The following is a 20791-nucleotide window of genomic DNA, read 5'->3' on the forward strand; positions in this document are numbered from 1 at the left end:
AGCATCATCTTTTAGGATTTGAAATAGCTCAACTGGAATTCCATCACCTCCACTAACTTTATTGTAGTGATGCTTCCTAAAGCCCACTTGATATCACATTCCAGGATATCTGGCTGTATGTGAGTGATCACATCATCGTGGTTATCTGGGTCATGAAGATCATTTTTATATAGTTCTTCTGTGGATTCTTGTTAGCTCTTCTTAGTATCTTCTGCTTCTGTTAGGTCCATACCATTTCTTTCCTTTATTGTGCCCATTTTTGCATGAAATGTTCCCTTGATATCTCTGATTTTCTTGAGGAGATCACTAGCCTTTCCCATTCTATTGTTTTCCTCTATTTCTTTGCATTGATCACTGATGAAGGCTTTCTTGCCTCTCCTTGCTATTCTTTGGAACCCTGCATTCATATAGATATATCTTTCCTTTTCTCTTATATCTAATACTGTGGGCAAGATTCCCTTAGAAGAAATGGAGTAGCCCTAATAGTCAACACAGGAGTCTGAAATGCAGTACTTGGGTGCAATCTCAAAAACAACAGAATGATCTCTGTTCATTTCCAAGGCAAACCATTCAATATCACAGTAATCCAAGTCTATGCCCCAACCACTAATGCCGAAGAAGCTGAAGCTGAATGGTCCTATGAAGACCTGCAAGACCTTCTAGAACTAACACCAAAAAGAGAAGTCCTTTTCATCACAGGGGACTGGAATGCAAAAGTAGGAAGTCAAGAGATAATTGGAGTAACAGGCAAGATTGAGTTAAAGATATTCTTCCCTCTTTGTGGCTTGCCTTTTTACTGTTTTAGTGGAATCTTTGGTGAACAGAAGTTTTTCTTATTAATAAACTTAACCTATCTTTTTCTTTTGTGGGTTAGTGCCTTTTGTGTCTTATTTGAAAAATCTTTGCCTAGTCCTAGTTCATGAAGATATTCTCTTAGGCTGCCTTCCAGAAAATGTATTCTATTTTGTGTTTGGGTCTATACTCCACCTGGAATTGATTTTTGTGTATGGCATGAGGTAGGGACAGGTTTCATGTTTATTCTGACATATAGATCCATCACCGGTTATTGAAAATGCCATTCTCTAAGGGTCACCCTGTAATATATGAGGACCTATGTGAATATTTTTGGTGGGATTTTTGTCTATATGTGCAATTTAGTTAAAAAACATAAAATTATGAGTCTACTTGAAGCACATTGTTTTATCAATGAAGATTTGGAGTAATGGATAGAGATGTATACTTATCTGTTTATTGTTTCATCATTGTATGTAAAGATTCTTCACAGTAGATGGGCACCATCTCTTTACGTTAATGTCCAGAAGATATCGCTTTATAGTCTTTATTGTCAAATGTGCCATTATTGTCAAATTTCATATTACCCACGGCAAGTAAAATGTAGCATACTCATAAAACAAAAAGAGAGAGAGAGAAAATGCCGTTCTCTTACTAAACAATTGCAGTGGCATTTCTGTCCTAAATAAGGTGACTCCACTTGTATAGATATGTTTCTGGATTTTTTATTGTGTTCTCCTGGTCTTTTGGTCTATGCTTGTACCATTCATACTCTCTCTTAATTACTTTAGCATTAGATTAAATCTTGATGTTAAGTAATAGCAGTCACTCTTCTTCACATTTTCTTTACTATCCCCAGACCTTTCCATATCCATGTAAATGTTAGAATATTTAGTTTTAAGGTGCTGTCTTCCTCATTCAATCAAAGCCTATTGCATAAACACACTGCTTCCAAATAGCCAAGATGAATTTCAGTAGCTTTAATCAACAAAATGTATAAATGATATATGGTTTATTTTGTGTATAATAGTCTGATAGGGATTATTTTTCAACAACCTACCAGCCATCTTGTTTTGTGTATCATATTCCAAGTTCATTGTTACTAAAGAAGTCACACTAGGATCCCACTCAAAGAAAGTGCTATCTTTGTTTAGGCTCATACCTTCATTGGGCATAAAACATGCCTAAACCAAACGTTAGGAAGATGGCACATTCTTCACGTTGCCTGAATGGTCATGGATGAGACAGAAAGATAGGTAAGATATTCAGTCTGACAATTTCAGAGGAATTTTGAGTTTTGAACAAATATGCTCGGCAGAGAGGAGGTAGAAAAATGATACCTAGCAACATTGCGAGAGGCTGGAATCAAGGATTACAGTAGAGCTTAGGGATTAAGAGCCTGAGGTCTAAATCCAGATTTCCTAGTTCAGTTACTTAATAGTTTATGAATTTTGGCAAGTTATTCAACTCTCTATCGTTCACTTTCTTTATCCATAAAATGGGGATAAGACTGCCTACCTCATAGGGTTATTATGATCATTAAATGAGTTAATGTATATAAAATGCTTAGAAACAGTACCTGGCATATAAACTAGTCTCCATATGTTCTGGATGTTGTTATAATTTTAAAAAGATAATCTGAAGAACTCAGATATATTTTTAGTTTCATTTACTTGTTTTGTGTCATGATATAATCCCCCACCCTTAACATATACAATATAACACCAATTAAAGTCCTGTCCATGCACCATTGGCTTCCCAGGTCACTTAGTTGTAAAGAATCCTCCTGCCATTGCAGGAGACCCGTGTTCAATCCCTGGATCAGGATGATCCCTGGAGAAGGAAATGGCAACCCACTCCATAGACAGAGGAACCTGGTGGGCTGTAGTCCATGGGGTCGCCAAGAGTTTAACATGACTGAGCAATGGAGCATGCATGCACACACCATGCACCGTAAGACGAAGGTTCATTGAAGACTGAAAAGACTAGCAGAATGTAGTAGTGCAGAAAACAGGCCCTACACTCAGGAAGGAAATGGTCCAAAGAGTAAAAATGCATAGTAAGTTGGAAATTGAAGCAATTTTGTTAATAAGAATCCTCAAAAGTAACAGATTGGGCACTTTTTTTCCTGCTATGTTGAGTTCATTCAATTTGATAGATTTTTAAAGGATAAGGCATTGCAAAGAGTCAGACACGACCTGGCAGCTGAACGACAACAAAGGATAAGGTGATTCGAGTTGTTTCAGGGTTTTTCAACCTTAATACTATTTAATGACTTTCGGGGCTAGATAATCCTTTGTTGTGGGGAGATGTCTTGTGTACTGTAGGATGGTTAACAGCATCCTTGGCCTCTACCTACCAGGGACCAGGAGCAACACCCCTCCCCACAGTGTGACAGCCAGAAATACCTCTGGTCATTGCCACATGTTCCCTGGGGGCAGAATTGTCACCATTTGAGAATCACTAAGTTATTTAAAAGAAACTTGCCTGCATAATTTTTTCTCAAAGTTCCAAACATTCACAGTGATGGGGAATAGAATGATGCACTGCTGTGTACTAACTTCCTAGCTTCAATAATTTTGACAACTTGTTTTATCAATATCTTCCCCGTTTTTTTCTGTAGTGATTTCAGCAAAATCTGGTCACTGTATCATTTCTCCCATCAATCCTTTGATGGATACAAAGGATATGAACTTGGAGACTTCTTCAAAATAATAAATATTAGTATCCTTTAAAAGAAATATTTAGGAAAACAATTAAGACACTAGAGTGACATAGTAAGAATAACTGTAACATGAGTACAAGAGCCTAAAAGAAAAAGGAAGAATTTGGTTTATTTTTCTGCTGGCCTCTTTCTTAAGTGATTAACATTTGGACTTTTGTGAATAATGCATGAAATGATAATGTAATTATAGTCTCTGCCTGCCATTTGTATGTAGTGTGGTAGTATGTTGTGGAATCTGAAGAGGTCAGGGACTTTTGCATTTTATTATAAATATCTTCAAAATAACTTTTAGCGTTTTACCCAGAATCTATTTACTTTTGATTTCATGTACTATAAGTATTCGTGTTATTGTAGTAGGCTTTGATAAATTTTAATAATATTAAATAGATGACTTAGTAGTTTAGAAATTCCACACACTGTAGTAACAAAACAAAAAATTCTTTCTAGCAAAGGTTTTTCTTGTTGTTGTTGGTTTTAAAAGATAATATATTTGGAATCTGACTTCCAAATAAAAAACTTAAAAAAAATTTTTTTAATCTGCAAGACCATTTGCCTGTCTGATTGATTGATGGTGTATTTCTTTTTTATTTTTTTTATTTTTATTTTTTTATTTTTTAACTTTACAATATTATATTGGTTTTGCCATATATCAAAATGAATCCACCACAGGTATACATGTGTTCCCCATCCTGAACCCTCCTCCCTCCTGCCTCCACATACCATCCCTCTGGGTCGTCCCAGTGCACCAACCCCAAGCATCCAGTATCATGCATCGAACCTGGACTGGTGACTCGTTTCATATTTGATATTATACATGTTTCAATGCCATTCTCCCAAATCATCCCACCCCTAGCAAGGGTTTAAAGGTGGAAATTTGCTTGAATGAAGACAGGGGATTTGTTTGTTTTTATTGAAGTATATTTTGTTTACAGTATTGTGTTAGTTTCAGGTTTACTACATAGTGATTATTTTTGCAGATTATATTCCATTAAAGATTATTATAAGAAAATGGGTGTAATTCCCTGTGCTGAACAGTATATCCTGTTGCTTATCTGTTTTACATGTAGCAGTTTGTATCTGCTAAACCAATACCCCTGATTTAACCCCCCTCCCTTCTCTCTCCCATTTGATAACCACAAGTTTGTTTTCTCTCTCTGTAAGTCTGTTACTGTTTTTATATACATTCATTTGTGTTATTTTTTAGATTTAGGGTACTTGTTTCAAAGATGCATTTGCATATGTAACAACTTTTTCCTGAGATTTTGTTAGAGTACCTTAGTTGGGCAGAGGCAGAAAGAGAAGGAACTGTCTATAATGTTGGGTGTTAGAGAGGTAATAAAGCCCTAGAGATATCTTTCTGTTCTGTGTCAGAGAAATCCATTTTTGTTGTTTCTCAGAGAGGAAGTGGAGAAGGGAATATAGATCCTGTTTGTCTACTCTGACATAAATCCAATAAGAATTCTATATAGATTTTCCACACTTTGAGTTCAGTAATGGTGTACAAAAATGTGGGGCTTCCCAGGTGGCTCAGTGGTAAAAGAACTGCCTGCCAATTTAGGAGACACAGGGGACATGGGTTCGATCCTGGGGTTGGAAGATCCCCTAGAGTAGGAAATGGCAACCCACTCTAGTATTTTTGCATGGAAGATCCCATGTATAGAGTAGCTTGGCAGGCTACAGTCCCCATGGACTTTGGGGGCTAGATAATCTCATTTTCTTGCCACTTGGAGTGATTTAATGTGTAACACAGACTATCCAAAGAAATTAAGCTATTGTGCTTTAGTATCAAACCATATGACACTATAGTTAACGCTTGCTATGGTGAAAGGATAGCAAAAAAAAAAAAAGATTTTGGTAATACCGTATATGGGATATGTGCTACTGTGAATTATTATAAATATACTTGAGCATAAAATAAAATCTGAAAAAGTGTTGACAATGAATCAAGTTAGTGTAAACAGATAAATTCAGTTTAGGTAAATTAGTTCTGCATCACATTTAAAATAGATCATCTTGAGTTCCCTGGCTCTTTTTTATATCTGTAAATTTCTATAAATTCTTTATTTGGAAATAAATTTATTTTGACGATGAGGCTAAGGAGGATTCTCATATTGACTTTGTTCAGCAGCCCTCAGTGAAAAGGTCTGAAAAAGAACAATATCCATAGTTGGTAACCCCTGAAAAATAGCCTAAATACAGAAGCTTAAATACTGATTGTATGGAAAGAAGATAGCAGACTGGAAACAGAAGATTACAGTGAAAGCCAGAGATCAAAAAATTTAGGGGTCTAAATTTCAGGGCGAAAAAGTAAACCTGAGTGGGTTTCTTTTTGGAGTGATGAAAATGTTCAGGAATTAGAGTGGTGATAAACTTAGGAATATACCAAAGCCACTGAGCTGTATACTCTAAGGGGGAAGAGCTTATGGTTTATGAATTACACATCAGTTTTGAAAAAATGACCTGACTGGGAAAGGGATAGTTCAGGGTGGGAACCCAACCAGAGTGAGTAGAGCACCTGTGTGTAGGGTAGCAGTGAGCAGCAGTGAGATTTGTTACATGCAAGGAGAATAGATTAAATAAGTAAGGAAATGAAGATCAGGTTTTTCACTGTTGAAGAAAAGTTACAACCTTGGAAAGGAAGAAATTCAGATTTAACCCTGTGGTATTGAATTAGGTCTCATCTGTGAACTTTAGGGGGAGTGTTTATATATGGATTTACAGATTAAAATGAATATAGAGCTGTGTGTATGCGTATATGTATCAACATAACTGTCTAACTTTGCCCATGTGGTGGACCTGCAGGGCAGTGGCATCCTCATCTGATGAGCATATCTGATATTCTAATACATTTACTCACTTAAAAAAATCAGGCTTTCTTGGAAAAAAGGACTGATTCCAGGGCTAGGGCAGAGAAAAATGCGTGAGGAACCTACAGCATCTCGTGACAGAAAGCAAGGAGGTACTCAGAAAATGACAGGGGTGTGTCAGAAGGTTACAGGAGCCAAAGTGAAAAGGCTCACCTGGCCAACTCTGGGACATTGGAGCAATAAAATAAATAATAACAGTAACAGATTATAACTCATTGACTAAAATAGGAGTCTGTGAGTTCAGATAGGTAAGTACGTAGATAGACACATAGATAAAGGAAAAGAAACTAAACTGTAAAAGAGTGATGGATTTAGAAAACTTACTATTTGGCAAGCATGATAGTAATGAATTTAACTGGGAAACATTAATAGATGCTAAAAATAGTGGGCAAAAGTTTATGGAGGAGAGATTCAAACTGCTGTTGTATACCAGTGTTGATGCGATCATTATTCATAATATCTAGTAGGTGGAAACAGCTCAAGTGTCCAGTGTGATGGACAGATGACTAAATAAACTAAATGGGTATGTACATAAAATAGAACAGAATTTAGCCATTACAAGGAGTGAAATTCTGATACATGCTATAACATGAATGAACCTTGAAAATGTGCAAAGTGAGATAAGCTAGACATAAAAGGACAAATACTGTATTATTCCACTTATATGAGATGCCTAGAATAGACAAGTTCCTAGAAACAGGAAGTAGAATAAAGGTTACTAGGCTTGGGAAGTTTTGTTTAGTGGAGGCAGTTTCTCTGGGCCGTGATTAAACAGTTCTGAAAATGGAGATGGTTGCACAGTGTTGTGAGTGCACTCATTGCCACTGAACTGTATGCTTAAAAATGGTTAAAATGACAAATATTGTTACGTGTATTTTTATCAAAAATTTTTTTAATTTCAAAATTTGGTGAGGGATGAAATACATATATATTCTCAAAGTATCCCCCCACAAAACACTTACTAATTACAAAGAGAAATTGTGTAATTATAGAGTGGAAAAACCTGGCAGACACTACCATAACCAAGTGTTCCAAGTTAACACAGCATTAATTTTGTGAAAGTGCTGCCAAAAATGCTTACCCTAAATTAAATTGTGAGATATCATGAGAAAAGTTGAAATTGAGGGACATGGTACAAAATATCTGACTTATAATCTTCAAAAGTGTCATGGTTGTGAAAGTTAAGAAAAGATTAAGGAACTGTTCGAGATTCAGAGAGTCAAAGAAAACTGAGAACTAAATGCATTGCTTAATCCTGAATTGGATCTTTTTGCTAGAAATGACGTTACTGGATAAATATCAAAACTTAAATGGGGTCTGTGGATGAGATCATAATGTAAAATGTTAGGTTCCTGATTTCTCTGTTGGTATTGTGGTTATGTAAGAAAATGTCCTTGTTCATAGAAAATGCATACTATCTGGGCCTGATGGGGTAGCGTGTCTATATTTTAAAGTGATTAAGGGAAAAAAAATTGTTCTTTGTACTATTCTTGAAACTTTTTTGTAAGTTTAAACTGATTTTAAAATAAAAAAGAATATTTACACAAACTAAGAAAAAAGAGATAAAAGAACCTGAATGAAGGCAGTGATTGTGGCCAGGAGCTAGATCCCAAGACTAGGACTTGTATTGGAAAGCCAACTGCCACAGAAATGAGAAAGTTCTTTTGAGTGAGTTACAAAAACTTTCTCTCAAACTCAAGGGTTTCAAGTAAATATATTGAGAATTCTGAGTAGACTGTCTGTCAATTGTAATAGGTAACAGCGGAAAAATAAGTTTCTGGTCAGGGACCTCGTAATTTTGGATTTAGAATGTGAAAACAAAGGAAATGACCAAACAGAATGTAAAAATAGTTGTAAAACTGGCCATTTTATTTTGAAGGATTCAGGTGTTTCAATGCCTTCCTGTTGCAGGTGATGCTGAACAGGAACTTGGTCCCCCTCCATCTGTAGATGAGGCAGCAAACACACTCATGACTCGTCTGGGTTTCCTCCTTGGGGAGAAAGTCACGGAAGTTCAGCCAGGTGACCAGTACAACATGGAAGTCCAGGATGAAAATCAGGTAAACTGCTTCCCATCAGCTTATTGAAACGTGGGATGAATCGGCCTATTATAACCAGGAAAGAAAAACTGTTGCAGGGCGTGGATGTGGGTCTTGTCAGAACAATGATCCCAAGTGTCAAATGCCTTTTCGGGCCTGGAATATAACTTCATTTTCCATAACTACTGTGTTTCTTCAGTTTATGGAACACCTTTTAGTTTCATTCTTAAGTTTAAAAAGCCACTTCAAGGTTTTGATTCCTTTATTGAATGAATGAGGAAATAACTAAACCAACAAACAAGACGCGCGCGCGCGCATGTGTGTGTGTGTGTACAAAAGCACCATACCCCTAAACTGCAGAATGCACATTGTTTTCTGATACACATGGATTATTTAGCAAATTTACAATATGCTGATTCATAGACCAGATCTTGACAGATATAGGGCTTTCCCAATAGCTCAGTTGGTAAAGAATCCACCACCAATGCAAGAGACCCCAGTTCAATTCCTGGGTCAGGAAGATGCTCTGGAGAAGGGATAGGCTACCCACTCCAGTATTCTTCCCTTGTGGCTCAGCTGGTAAAGAATCCTCCTGCTATGTGGGAGACCTGGGTTTGATCCCTGGGTTGGAAAGATCCCCTGAAGAAGGGAAAGGCTACCCAGACCAGTGTTCTGGCCTGGAGAATACCATGGACTGTATAGTCCATGGGGTCTGAGAGAGTCGAACACAACTGAGCAACTTTCACTACTTTAGTAGAATTAATCGATTATAAAATAACTTAGAAAATGATAGCTAAAAGATAATATATAGAAAATCAAAATCCCCAAGTATTTGGATATTAATATACTCCTAAGTAGCCTTTAGGTTAGAGAATCACAAGATATTAGAAAATATTTTAAACTGAAATAATAGAAACAAAATATAACAAAACTTGTAGTATATAAAGATATGCATTTAAAAACTTTAGGATACATGCATTAGAAAAACTGAAAATCTGAAAAATTAATGATCTAAATATTCATCTCAGTGCAGGAGACACAGGAAACTGGATTGGATTCCTGGGTCAGGGAGGTCCTCTGGAGTAGGAAATGGCAACCCACTCCAGTATTCTTGCCTGGGAAATTCCATGGACAGAGGAGCCTGGTGGGCGACAGATAGGCCATGGTGTCGCAGAGAGTCAGACACGACTTAGTGATTGAGCACACTCGCATTTACTGCTGTATCCTCTGCACCTGGGACAAACTCTTCTGTTAGTAAGTGTTCAGTAAGTATTTACTGCCTGAATAAGTGGCCTCCTAACAGGGCTCTGCCTCCACTTTTGCCTCCTGTGGTCTGTTTACACAGAATCCAGCGCAACCCTTATAAAATGAGAATCTGGTCCTTTTATTGTGTTGGCCAAAAAGTTTGTTCAGATTTTTTTATAGGCCATTGTGGAAAACCTGAACAAACTTTTTGGCCAGCCCAGTATTTTTCTGCTCTCAATCTTCTACTGTATCCCCCAAATTTAACCCTAAATCTGAAATCCTTAGCATGGCGAGAAAGGGGCTGCCTGATCTGACCCCTCGCTGCCTGTCCTGTATCATTTCCTGCCCCTGACCCTTTCACTGCAGCTGTCCAGCAACACTGGCCTTCCTGTCATTCCTCAGACACATAAAACATTCATTTATACTGGAATGTTCTTGCACATAACTCACTTCCTCACTTCATCCAGTGCTCTACTCAAATGTTATCTCCTCAGTAAGGCCTTCCTTAGTTATTTTATCTAATAGCCCCTGCCCATCACTGTATCCCCTTACCCTGCTTTATAGCTCTTATCATTAATTTATTACATGACATATTTAGTTGTGAGGGATTGTTTGATCTCATGCAAGAAGGTAAGCTTCATGATGACAGGTATTGATTTCTTTTCATAACTAATTTACATTGTAACCATGTCTGTATCATGTGATCTGAATAGAAAATTAAAATGATATGTGTTGAGGGCTTTTTAAAAATTGATATAAATAAAACATCTATTTTACTTGTGAGTTTTTGATATTCATGTCAGGTTAAAATATGACTGCTATAATAATGACCCAGCAACATGACATTACAATCTGAGAATTTGCCAAGGACGCTGTTGTTTCTAAAACGCTACATTTCTTCAGGTGCTAAAATTTATATTGGGTTGCTTTTGAGATGCCTTATTGTCACCGCATGTTGCAGTGATTTCTGAATTAAGCCCCAAGTCAATAGAGTGTGCCTTACTTGTGCATTTACTATGTGATTCATCATAAAATAAGTAAATGAGTAGTATCATTGATTTGATGTAGCTAAAGTGATGCCATAATAGAAAAGTCACTGAACCAGGAGGTAGAAAATCTGTGTTCCGGTTCCAGCTCTACCACCTACCATTTTGTAAATTTGGACATGTCGCTTAACCTCTCTCAGCTTTAGGTTTTTCAAAGTTAATAGTAACTAACATTAAATAAGTGTTTACTATGTATAATCATTGTACTAGTTGCTTTATTTACACTGTTTCATTTAAGCTTCCTTACAGCTCAGTGTGGTAGAGTCCTTTTAATATTTCAACTTTCAGATAAGAAAAAAAGAAACACTGCCAGAAAGTGATGGACTAGTATTCAAATCCAGGCAGTCTGCTTTTACAACTTATGTTCTCAACAGCTACACCATACCAGTCCAGAGTAATATGAAATAATGACAGGATTGTTGTGAAGATCAAGTTAAATCATGAATACGAAAGCACTTTGTAAGCTGTAAAATGTCATGCAAACAAAAGATATAAAACAGTATGTAATGTAATTTATATGTAAATGTATTCAGAAAGTATGAGTTGGAGGAACTTGCTTCATAGCTTTTATATTTAGTGTAGTTTTTACACTTCATACTTGGTTGATAAGGAGAAATAAGGTAGTAACATTTTTTTAAAAAAAACTTTAACTTTGAAACATTAAACAAATGTAAGAAATTAATAATAAAACTACATGATAGCCTGCTTGAAATGTAATATACCATGACACTGTCTTGGAACCACCTAAGAAAGTGGCTGAATTGATCACCTATATTTCTAGTCTTAGGAAGATTATTAGTGACTTTCTTCTGTGCTAAAGAGCATACTAACAAAGATATGCTTTGTTTAAGAAGACCCGTAGTGATGGTGTCCTCAGAACAGTATTAATAATGACAGAATCCAGCACACACAAGTTACCATATATCATTTTTTTGCAAAAGACAAGATATTCAAAGTGATATTCATTGACCAGTGTATTTTCTTTTCTCTGTAGTTTCTGGAGTATTAGGATGTAGGACCTTGAAGAGATCCAGATTGGGAGTTTCGGATCCAATGGGATCAATGGGAAAACCACCAAAAGGTTTTAGAAGTAGAGTGGCTTGATTAGGTGTCCATTTTAGCCTACAGTATGGCGAGTAAATAATGTCTTTCTGTGCCTAAAAGAGTATCTCATTAACTAGCCTCCTTAAGTAAATACTGGAGTGGGTTGCCATTTCCTTCTCCAGGGGATCTTCCCGACCCAGGGATCTAACCCAGGTCTCCTGCATTGCAGGCAGATGCTTTAACCTCTGAGCCACTAGGGAAGCCCTACGTAAATATAAGACTTGCCTTTAAATTCACAAGCCATGAAACAAATTTTCTGCTTTCTGAATGAGTTGATCTTTAAGCTTTGCTTTTACAGTTAAAGCTTTTAAAGCATATATTCTGTGATAAATGCTTTATTTTCCAGAAAATAACTTATAGTAAAAATAATATGTCATTTGAGCTTAACCTTCACTTTTGCTGTATTATGCATATAATAGTTTCCTTTCTCAGAGAACAGCCTGAGAATCTTGTCTGAAAATGGAAATGAGTTACCATAGAAGTAATAGATTCATACCAAAATGAAACTTTTTCAATATGGAATGACTATAGATATATCTAATGTAAAAAGATTCTAGTACAATTCTAATAAAGTAGCCACATGTTTCTTAAACTGAGAATGAGGCGGTTAAAAATTGCTCTGCCAGATTCTAACTAGGGCGGATTCTAATTTAGTAAGACTGGGGTGGGGTTCAGTATCTGTCAGTTTTGTAGTGAAACTTATTTTTTACATTCCACAGGTAATTCTCCTGCAAGCCCTACTCATGCTCTAATAGGCTAACATCATTTTGTAGAAATAGAGGAAATTACAAAGAAATTGAAACTCCTCCCTCCAATGGTGAAAAATTATATAGAAGAGAAATGGCATAGATTTGAGGGCTTATTGTATTATTAAGAAGAATCAGTTTCTAATATTAGTTATATGATTAAAAAGATTTACTTGATTGCAGTGTTCTGAGAAAGTCATTTATGCTTGGTTGAGTTCCATGTATCTTTTATATCCTGGTTATAGCATTTAAATTAAAATCAAAACCTGAATTCAACACAGATAATTGAATACAGGGAATTGCATCTGGCACTCATTTTGGGACGAGTCAAAGAGCCTTAATATTCTCATAACCAGTGATCAACATATTTTCCAATCAAGTTATAAAATGTAACTCTTCAGTTTATCAAAGAGATTATGAGTAGACTCTATACGTAAAGAAATTGAAATGCTTTTTTTTTTCAAATGTCAAATTTATCATTAGTCCTCCTTCAAGTAATTCTGCCATTGACCAGTTACTGTTTTGAAAAGGAAAAAATTTCTTAAGTGTTCGAAAAAACATATATACTTTCACTCATTATTTCATTAATTTATTTGGGTAGAAAGAGCTAAAGAAAATGAATTGTCATTAAACTAGGTAAACCAGAATGTATTACCATCAGTCTCCCATCAAAAATGTAAAAAGGAGGTAACTTCAGGTATAAGAGTTACTCAGTGATCTGTCTGTAATCAGTTTTTACAGAGAAATTATTTTGTTTGTATTAAATTAATATTATTCTACTTCATTTGACAAACTTTTAAATAGGCATTTTCCCTACATTCATTTATTACCTCTGTGAAGCCACCTATGTATCAAAAAATGCCCATCTTATTACTTCTTGGCTGCAAAGATTTTTTTTCTACCCAAAGAAAATTATTAGCAAGACCAAGTTCTAAGCCTTCAGAAAATTTATGTTGATTGAAAGCAGCAAGAAAAATTTTTGATGAACAAAAAAAATCATCTATTAATTCATAGCAATAATAAAGACTACTTGTCACTGTAAATTTCCTAGGCAGAAAAAACAGACCACAGTCTCTGCTCATGTTAAATTTATCAAGTTTCACCTTAATTATAGAACACAGAATGGTTATCCCGGAAAGCAAAAACAAACAGAACCTAATAGCCGTAAAAGCTGTGCGTGTAGATTTTTTTTCTTTTTGTTATCAAAGCATATGTTTTACCATAAGATACACTTTCACTTAACAGCTGATCAGCTTGTCTTATTTTTCATTCAATTCTTCAGACCTCAGCAATCACCCAGCGGATAAGTCCCTGTTCCACCTTGACTAGCAGCACTGCCTCTCCACCAGCCAGCAGCCCCTGCTCCACTCTCCCACCAGTCAGTACAAGTGCGACCGCCAAGGACGGCAGCTATGGGGCCGTCACGAGTCCAACCTCCACCCTTGAAAGCAGAGATAGTGGAATCATTGGTGAGTTGGTTTATATACTAATCATTTTGTGTCTTTTTTTCTTTTTGTAATAATTATACAAGCTTAAGGTTTTCAAAAATTCTGCTTTTGAGTTATTGAGATATATTTATATATATGTATAAAATATGTGTCCTTTTCTTTTTAATGTTGCTGTTGAGAGGCATAAAGCATTAAAAAAAAAAGATAGAGGTGCCTCTCCCTGCTTAACCAGTCCTTTAAAGACATTATCTCACTGATCGTACAAAAGTCTGAGATTGTCTACTTTATGAAAATAAAATACCCTGAATAAGCAAAAAGTAAATAAATAAAGATACTATCTGGTGAAAGAAGGGGTGAATAGAAAAAGTTCTTCCTACTTCTTCTTGTAAATTCACTTACATCATCCATCTACCGACAGAAGTCGTTCAGAAAAAGTTCATTTCTCACTAAACTAGTAGAGTTTCTTGGTATTTCTCAGTCTATCATATACTTACTGCCTGTTGTATGCTTGTTAAGGGGACTCAGTCACATGGAAATGAGGAAAGTTTGGGAAAAGAATCTGAAGAAAAGAAATGCAAAGGGGGGAAATAAGACTGAGCACAGAATCTTAGGGAACATTCTGATTGATCAGGGGGAGGTGAGAGGTGTGAGAATGAGCCAGTGGATACAGAAATGGAGTGATCAGACAAACAGGAGAAAAATCAAGGCAGTATATATAATATAACCAGTGCCAAGGAAGGTAAAGGATTCAGGGAAGGAGTGAGGAAAGGCTGCTCAACAAATGACAGACACTGAAGAGGGCAGGAAAATGGAAATAAGACAATAAAATATTTTTTCCTCATTTGGCTTGCTTCTGCTGCTGCTGCTAAGTCGCTTCAGTCATGTCCAACTCTATGTGACCCCATAGATGGCAGCCCACCAGGCTCCCCCATCCCTGGGATTCTCCAGGCAAGAACACTGGAGTGGGTTGCCATTTCCTTCTCCAATGCATGAAAGTGAAAAGTAAAAGCGAAGTCACTCAGTTGTGTCCGACCCTTCGCGACCCCATGGACTGCAGCCTACCAGGCTCTTCCATCCATGAGATTTTCCAGACAAGAGTACTGGAGTGGGTTGCCATTGCCTTCTCCTTGGCTTGCTTCTAAAGGTTATCAAATCAAAATATTTGTTTAGATGTTATGGCAAATAATTTAATGCCATGTCAACTAAGCATATCTCTTTCACTTAAATGAATTATATCAGCATGTGAATTTATTCGTTTTAAATAATGAGCCAATAAAAAGAATATTTTTACAGGATGCAAAATTAACATACAAAAACCAATTGCATTTCTATACTTTGACAATAGATAACTAAAAAAAAAAGTTAAGAAAACAGTTCCACTACAATAAGATCAAACAGAATAAAAGACTTAGGAGTAAATTTAACCGAGCAGGTAAAAGACTTGTACACTAGACATTATAAAACATTACTGAAGAAATTTTTAAAAGACTTAAATAATTGGAAATACGTCCTGTTCATGGATTGTTAAAAGATAGTATTTCCCAAAGCAATCTATAGAATCATTGAAATCCCTATCATAATCCCAACAAAGTTGTTTGTAGAAACACCCATTCTAAAATTCATGTGGAATCTCAAAGGACCATGAATAGTCAAAACAGTTTTGAAAAAGGGAACAAAGTTGGAAGAGTCAAACTTCCTGATTTCAAAACTTACTCCAAAGCTCCTTAAAGGCAGGATTCCTATCTAATAATTTTATATACTCTCAGTATTTAACATAATTTCTAACTTGTGATTTCTTTATATGAGGAGTATTTATAATATACTATCACTAAATAGCTAAATATTTTAACAAAACAAAATACATACATAAAATATGATGAAAAATAGCCTATTTTCCTAATCTCTGAAATAATTTGTAGAAAATTGGAATTATCTGTTTCTTGACCATTTAGTAGGCTCTACCATTAAAGTGGGCTTTTCTGATGGCTCAAGCAGGTAAAAAAATCCACCTGTAATATAGGAGACATGAGTTTGAGTCCTGCTTCGGGAAGATCCTGATATTTTCTTCATGCAGATTTTTTAAACTACTACTTCAATGTATTTAATGCTATAGGACTTAAAATTTTTTTTCCTTCCTGAATCTGTTTTCCTTAATAATTGTTTAAATCTTTTTCAGATTTACTTGCATAAAATTGTCTAAAATATCCTTATTGTGACATCACTATCTACTCAGGAACCAAGCTAGAAAGCCAAGGGGAATCCTTGCCTCCTTCCTTCCCCTGTATTTCTCATCCCTGTGTTTTCTTTTCATCTCTCCTAGCATTGCCTTCATAATCCTCATTACCTTAAACCTAGATTAATACAGATCTAACTGTTCTCTCTGCTTTTTCTTCTTGTCCTTTCTAAGTCTGTTTTTCCCACAGCCAACCAAAGCAAATTAACTGAAAAATGATTACTACTTTGATTCTGTTATCTGTAAGGTGCAGTAATCTACCTGGAAACCAAATCTGATCAGATCACTCCTAATCTGTCCACAGTCAATTTCTCCAGCCTTTAATCCCACTACTAGAGTCTAACATTAAATTTTGTGGTAACCTGACACATTGCAGTTTTTCACCTCTCTACTTTTGCCTGTATTGATCATTCTGCCTGTAATCTCCTCTCCCCTCTTAAATTTGATTAACTCCCACATACTTTTAAGAATCACCTTAGGTGTTCAGTCACCACTGCCACCACCCCCTCTCTTCATTTCTCCACGCCACCTCCTCTCCAGTACCTATTACTATTCCATGTTCCCAGATACAGCAGATCTGTATCATTGCATTTAACACTAGTATTATAATCCCTTTGAGAGCCTGCTTTTCATCCTTAGACTATTTAGAAAGTGTGCCTTATTCATCCATATCTGTAGCGCCTAGTCCAATAACTGAAAATGTGGTAGCATGGTAGGTGCTCAGTAAATATTTATAAAAAGGAAAGCTTAAGAGTGAAAGGGTGGGAGATGAAGGATGACTGACCTGGTACTTTCAGTTACTTTTTTGACAGTGTTTAGAGTGACCATTCAGAGAAGGCAATGGCACCCCACTCCAGTACTCTTGCCTGGAAAATCCCATGGACGGAGGAGCCTGGTAGGCTACAGTCCATGGGGTCACTGAGAGTTGGACACGACTGAGTGACTTCACTTTCACTCTTCACTTTCATGCATTGGAGAAGGAAATGGCAAGAACTCCAGTGTTCTTGCCTTGAGAATCCCATGAACGGGGGAGCTTGATGGGCTGCTGTCTATGGGGTCGCACAGAGTTGGACACGACTGAAGCGACTTAGCAGCAGCAGAGTGACCATTGGGTGCAAGATGGAACATTATTATTAAATTTTTAATAAATAGTAGAGTTCTTCCATTGACTATTCTACTATGTTCTTTTTATGATTCATTTTGGCACAATGACTTCTATAATCTCTAGCCAAACCTCTTCCTGGGTTCTTCTGTCGGTATTAGTAGTGTCTGTAACTGCATGTCATCAATATTGCCATACCAAAAAAGATTACTTTAGAAATATATTTATTCAAGCAGTGGGCATGGTGCTGACAGATTGGACAAAATCCGTTTGCAAGTACATTCTAAGTGGAAGCTTAACATGTCAGTGGATGTTCAAAATAAATGTTCATAATGTTCTGAAATTAAAAATGAGATTCCCGCTTTGACATATAACAATGTTCCTCATTTTTTTCTGGTATATTTCCAAAATTATGTTCCTTGTAAAAGTAAGTACCTTTGTGGATAACAGAGCTAATTTGGAGAATAGTAAACTTCCATTATTTAATGTATATAAATACTGAAACAGATTTACTTGCAGAATCGTGAGACAAGAAAGAGAATAATGTCTTCTGCTTCTAAAATTACTTACATTGTAGAGTAGTTATCAAATTATATATGTGCAGCTTATCTTGAGAAACAACTTGTTTCTCTTTAATTTTTTTTGCATTGCATTTGAGTTAGAATAAAATTGCATGTGGCGTAAGTAATAATAATCAAAGATATTGTTATTACCGTGGAAATATCAAGGCTCGCCTATCTTAACTGTTTTAATATGTTTTGTTTAAGTATTTTCCCCACTGATAATAGAAATATCTACTTTTCCAAATTAAATATTGCTTACATTATTTCAAACAATAACATCTATTGTTTGTTAGTATACCATTTTAATTTTTTTTTTCATATTTTATTTATTTATTTTTTAAAATATACATTTATTTATTTTAATTGGAGGTTAATTACTTTACAATATTGTATTGGTTTTGCCATGCATCAACATGAATCCGCCACCAGTATACATGTGTTCCCCATCCCGAACCCCTCTCCCTCCTCCCTCCCCGTACCATCCCTCTGGGTCGCCTCAGTGCACCAGCCCCAAGCATCCAGTATCATGCATCTTGCCCCATCAGTAAAAAACACAAAAGCTATTAAAAGTTATCATTTGAATTATCCATTTTTATTCCTTTATATATCAGTCAGTTCAATGTGAATTCCTTTTGATTACATTTTGTAACTATAGTGATCAGAATTTTAGTGATTCCTGCCTGTATCACTTTCATAGCTTGCCAAAATATGTAGAATTCTAGTTATAAAATCAGAATATTAGAAATGCAGGCTTCCTGAATTTTAAGTCTTATGAGTGTAAAAAGTTCCTTTCTTGGATTTTAAAGGATTGGCAATAGCTATGACTACTTATATTCTCTGTGATCTGAATTCACCCCATAGGTGATTTAATTTTTACCATAGAAAGCATTCTCTGTAACAGTCATAGCTTCTCTGTCTTGAGACTCACAGCTTTCTTAAATATGTGGTAAAATATCACTGACATGATTGTCAGGTATTCACAGTATAATTTCATATTTGTGACTATTTTATTGGTATTAATTTGATGGTATGATGCCTTTATATATGTGCCTAGGTAGATGCCACTAACTACGCATAATCTATCAGCTATACATGGCTTCAAGCAAAAATCCTGATAATCATAAACTCTGTGAGATACACATCATTTTTCTAGCCTATCCTTTTTCATGTGAAGTTTGAATAGTGGTCTGTTTTGGCATGGTGTTGTTTAGTAAAACAAATTTAAGCATGGATCCATTTTGTTTTGGCCTTTTGTTTATTTGGGGATTCACAGTTCCTTCCAGAAAGGTATAATTCTTGAATTCCCTCTTTTAATCAAATCTCAGTGTTTTGTTTTGTCTTTAGGTCCTGATTTATTGCCAAATTTGGTCTTATATCTTTTAGCCTTGTGTCATTTAACACCTAGGAAAATGAAATGCCTGCAGCTTTACTTGTTCAGTGATTATTTTTCCCCTAGTATTTCACATTAGTAACTAAAAAGCAAAATCAGAAACTCCTCCTCATCAAAGACCCTTGTTCCTTTAGTAATATATATTCCATTAGGCAGGGCTTCCCAGGTAATACAGTGGTAAAGAATCTGCCTGCAATGCCGGAGACCTGGGTTCGATCCCTAGATTGGGAAGATCCCCTGGAGAAGGGAATGGCTACTCACTCCAGTATTCTTGCCTGGAGAATTCTATGGATAGAGGAGCCTGGTCCACGTGGTCACAAAGAGTCACTGAACGACTGAATGACATGCACACACATTCCTGTAGGATGTAATGTGTTCTCTGGTCCAAATTGTCACATTTAAGAAGTCATTCTTCTGAGTCACAAACTGAGCGTTAGATAATTTTTCATATTTTCTACAACCTGTTTTCAGAAATGTGCAATTGTATCTTCACTAAGCTCTTCCAGTTATTTTTTTTATTATTTTATTTTTAAACTTTACAACATTGTATTAGTTTTGCCAAATATCGAAATGAATCCGCCACAGGTATACCTGTGTTCCCCATCCTGAACCCTCCTCCCTCCTCCCTTCCCATACCCTTCCTCTGGGTCGTCCCAGTGCACCAGCCCCAAGCATCCAGTATCGTGCATCGAACCTGGACTGGCGACTCGTTTCATACATGATATTATACATGTTTCAATGGCATTCTCCCAAATCTCCCCACCCTCTCCCTCTCCCACAGAGTCCATAAGACTGATCTATACATCAGTGTCTCTTTTTCTGTCTCATATACAGGGTTATTGTTTTAATTAAACTTAAAAGCTCTTCCAGTTATTATGCTAGTGACTCTGTCATCCTTGGAGGTGGTTTAGTCGCTCATCGTGTCTGACTCTTTGCGACCCCATAGACTGTAGCCCACCAGGCTCCTCTGACCATGGGATTTTCCAGGCAGAATACTGGAGTGGGTTGCATTTCCTTCTCCAGGGGATCTTCCCACACCAGGGATCGAACCTGATTCTCCTGCGTTGCAGGCGGATTCTTCACCAACTGAGCCACCAGGGAAGGTTCACTTCTAATTACTTAGCACTAATAAATTTTGGTAGTTATATTGCATGAATATTTGTCGAAGATGTCTGTCTGGACACTGCCTATTTAAGTGATCAAGAAGACCAGAGCATTTCCCTTGCATGATTGACCTAACTAACTAATGACAGCAATCATTGATTGAGTACAGAGTATGAGGCAGGTTGTTGTTGTTTAGGCAGGTACCATTATTTAATTCTTACAGTCATCTTATAAGAAAATAAAGAGTCCCCAGGATCAAATAATTGAAAAGATACATAAGACTCCACAGAAAAATTCTTACAAAAAGCTTTTAGTAAAGATATAGTCCAGCAGGCGAAAAGCATGCAAGTGAGCACAGAGGACCCAAGACCCTCCCAGGTGGAGCTC

At 36.3% G+C, this 20791-nt stretch overlaps 1 protein-coding gene across 9 annotated transcripts in view; it reads left to right on the forward strand.

Moving 5' to 3' along the window:
- Nucleotides 1–20791, forward strand: part of TANC2 (tetratricopeptide repeat, ankyrin repeat and coiled-coil containing 2) — a 364370-nt gene that overhangs the window by 212376 nt on the left and 131203 nt on the right. For all 9 annotated transcript variants that reach the window (XM_019981630.2, XM_019981634.2, XM_019981631.2 and 6 more), the window contains 2 exons: nucleotides 8296–8444; nucleotides 13847–14033. In XM_019981630.2, coding sequence (XP_019837189.1) covers nucleotides 8296–8444; nucleotides 13847–14033 — 336 coding nt within the window. The remainder of the gene's footprint in view (nucleotides 1–8295; nucleotides 8445–13846; nucleotides 14034–20791) is intronic.

This window comes from Bos indicus, chromosome 19 (genome assembly GCF_029378745.1).
Source record: "Bos indicus isolate NIAB-ARS_2022 breed Sahiwal x Tharparkar chromosome 19, NIAB-ARS_B.indTharparkar_mat_pri_1.0, whole genome shotgun sequence".
NCBI classification, from domain to species: Eukaryota; Metazoa; Chordata; class Mammalia; order Artiodactyla; family Bovidae; genus Bos; species Bos indicus.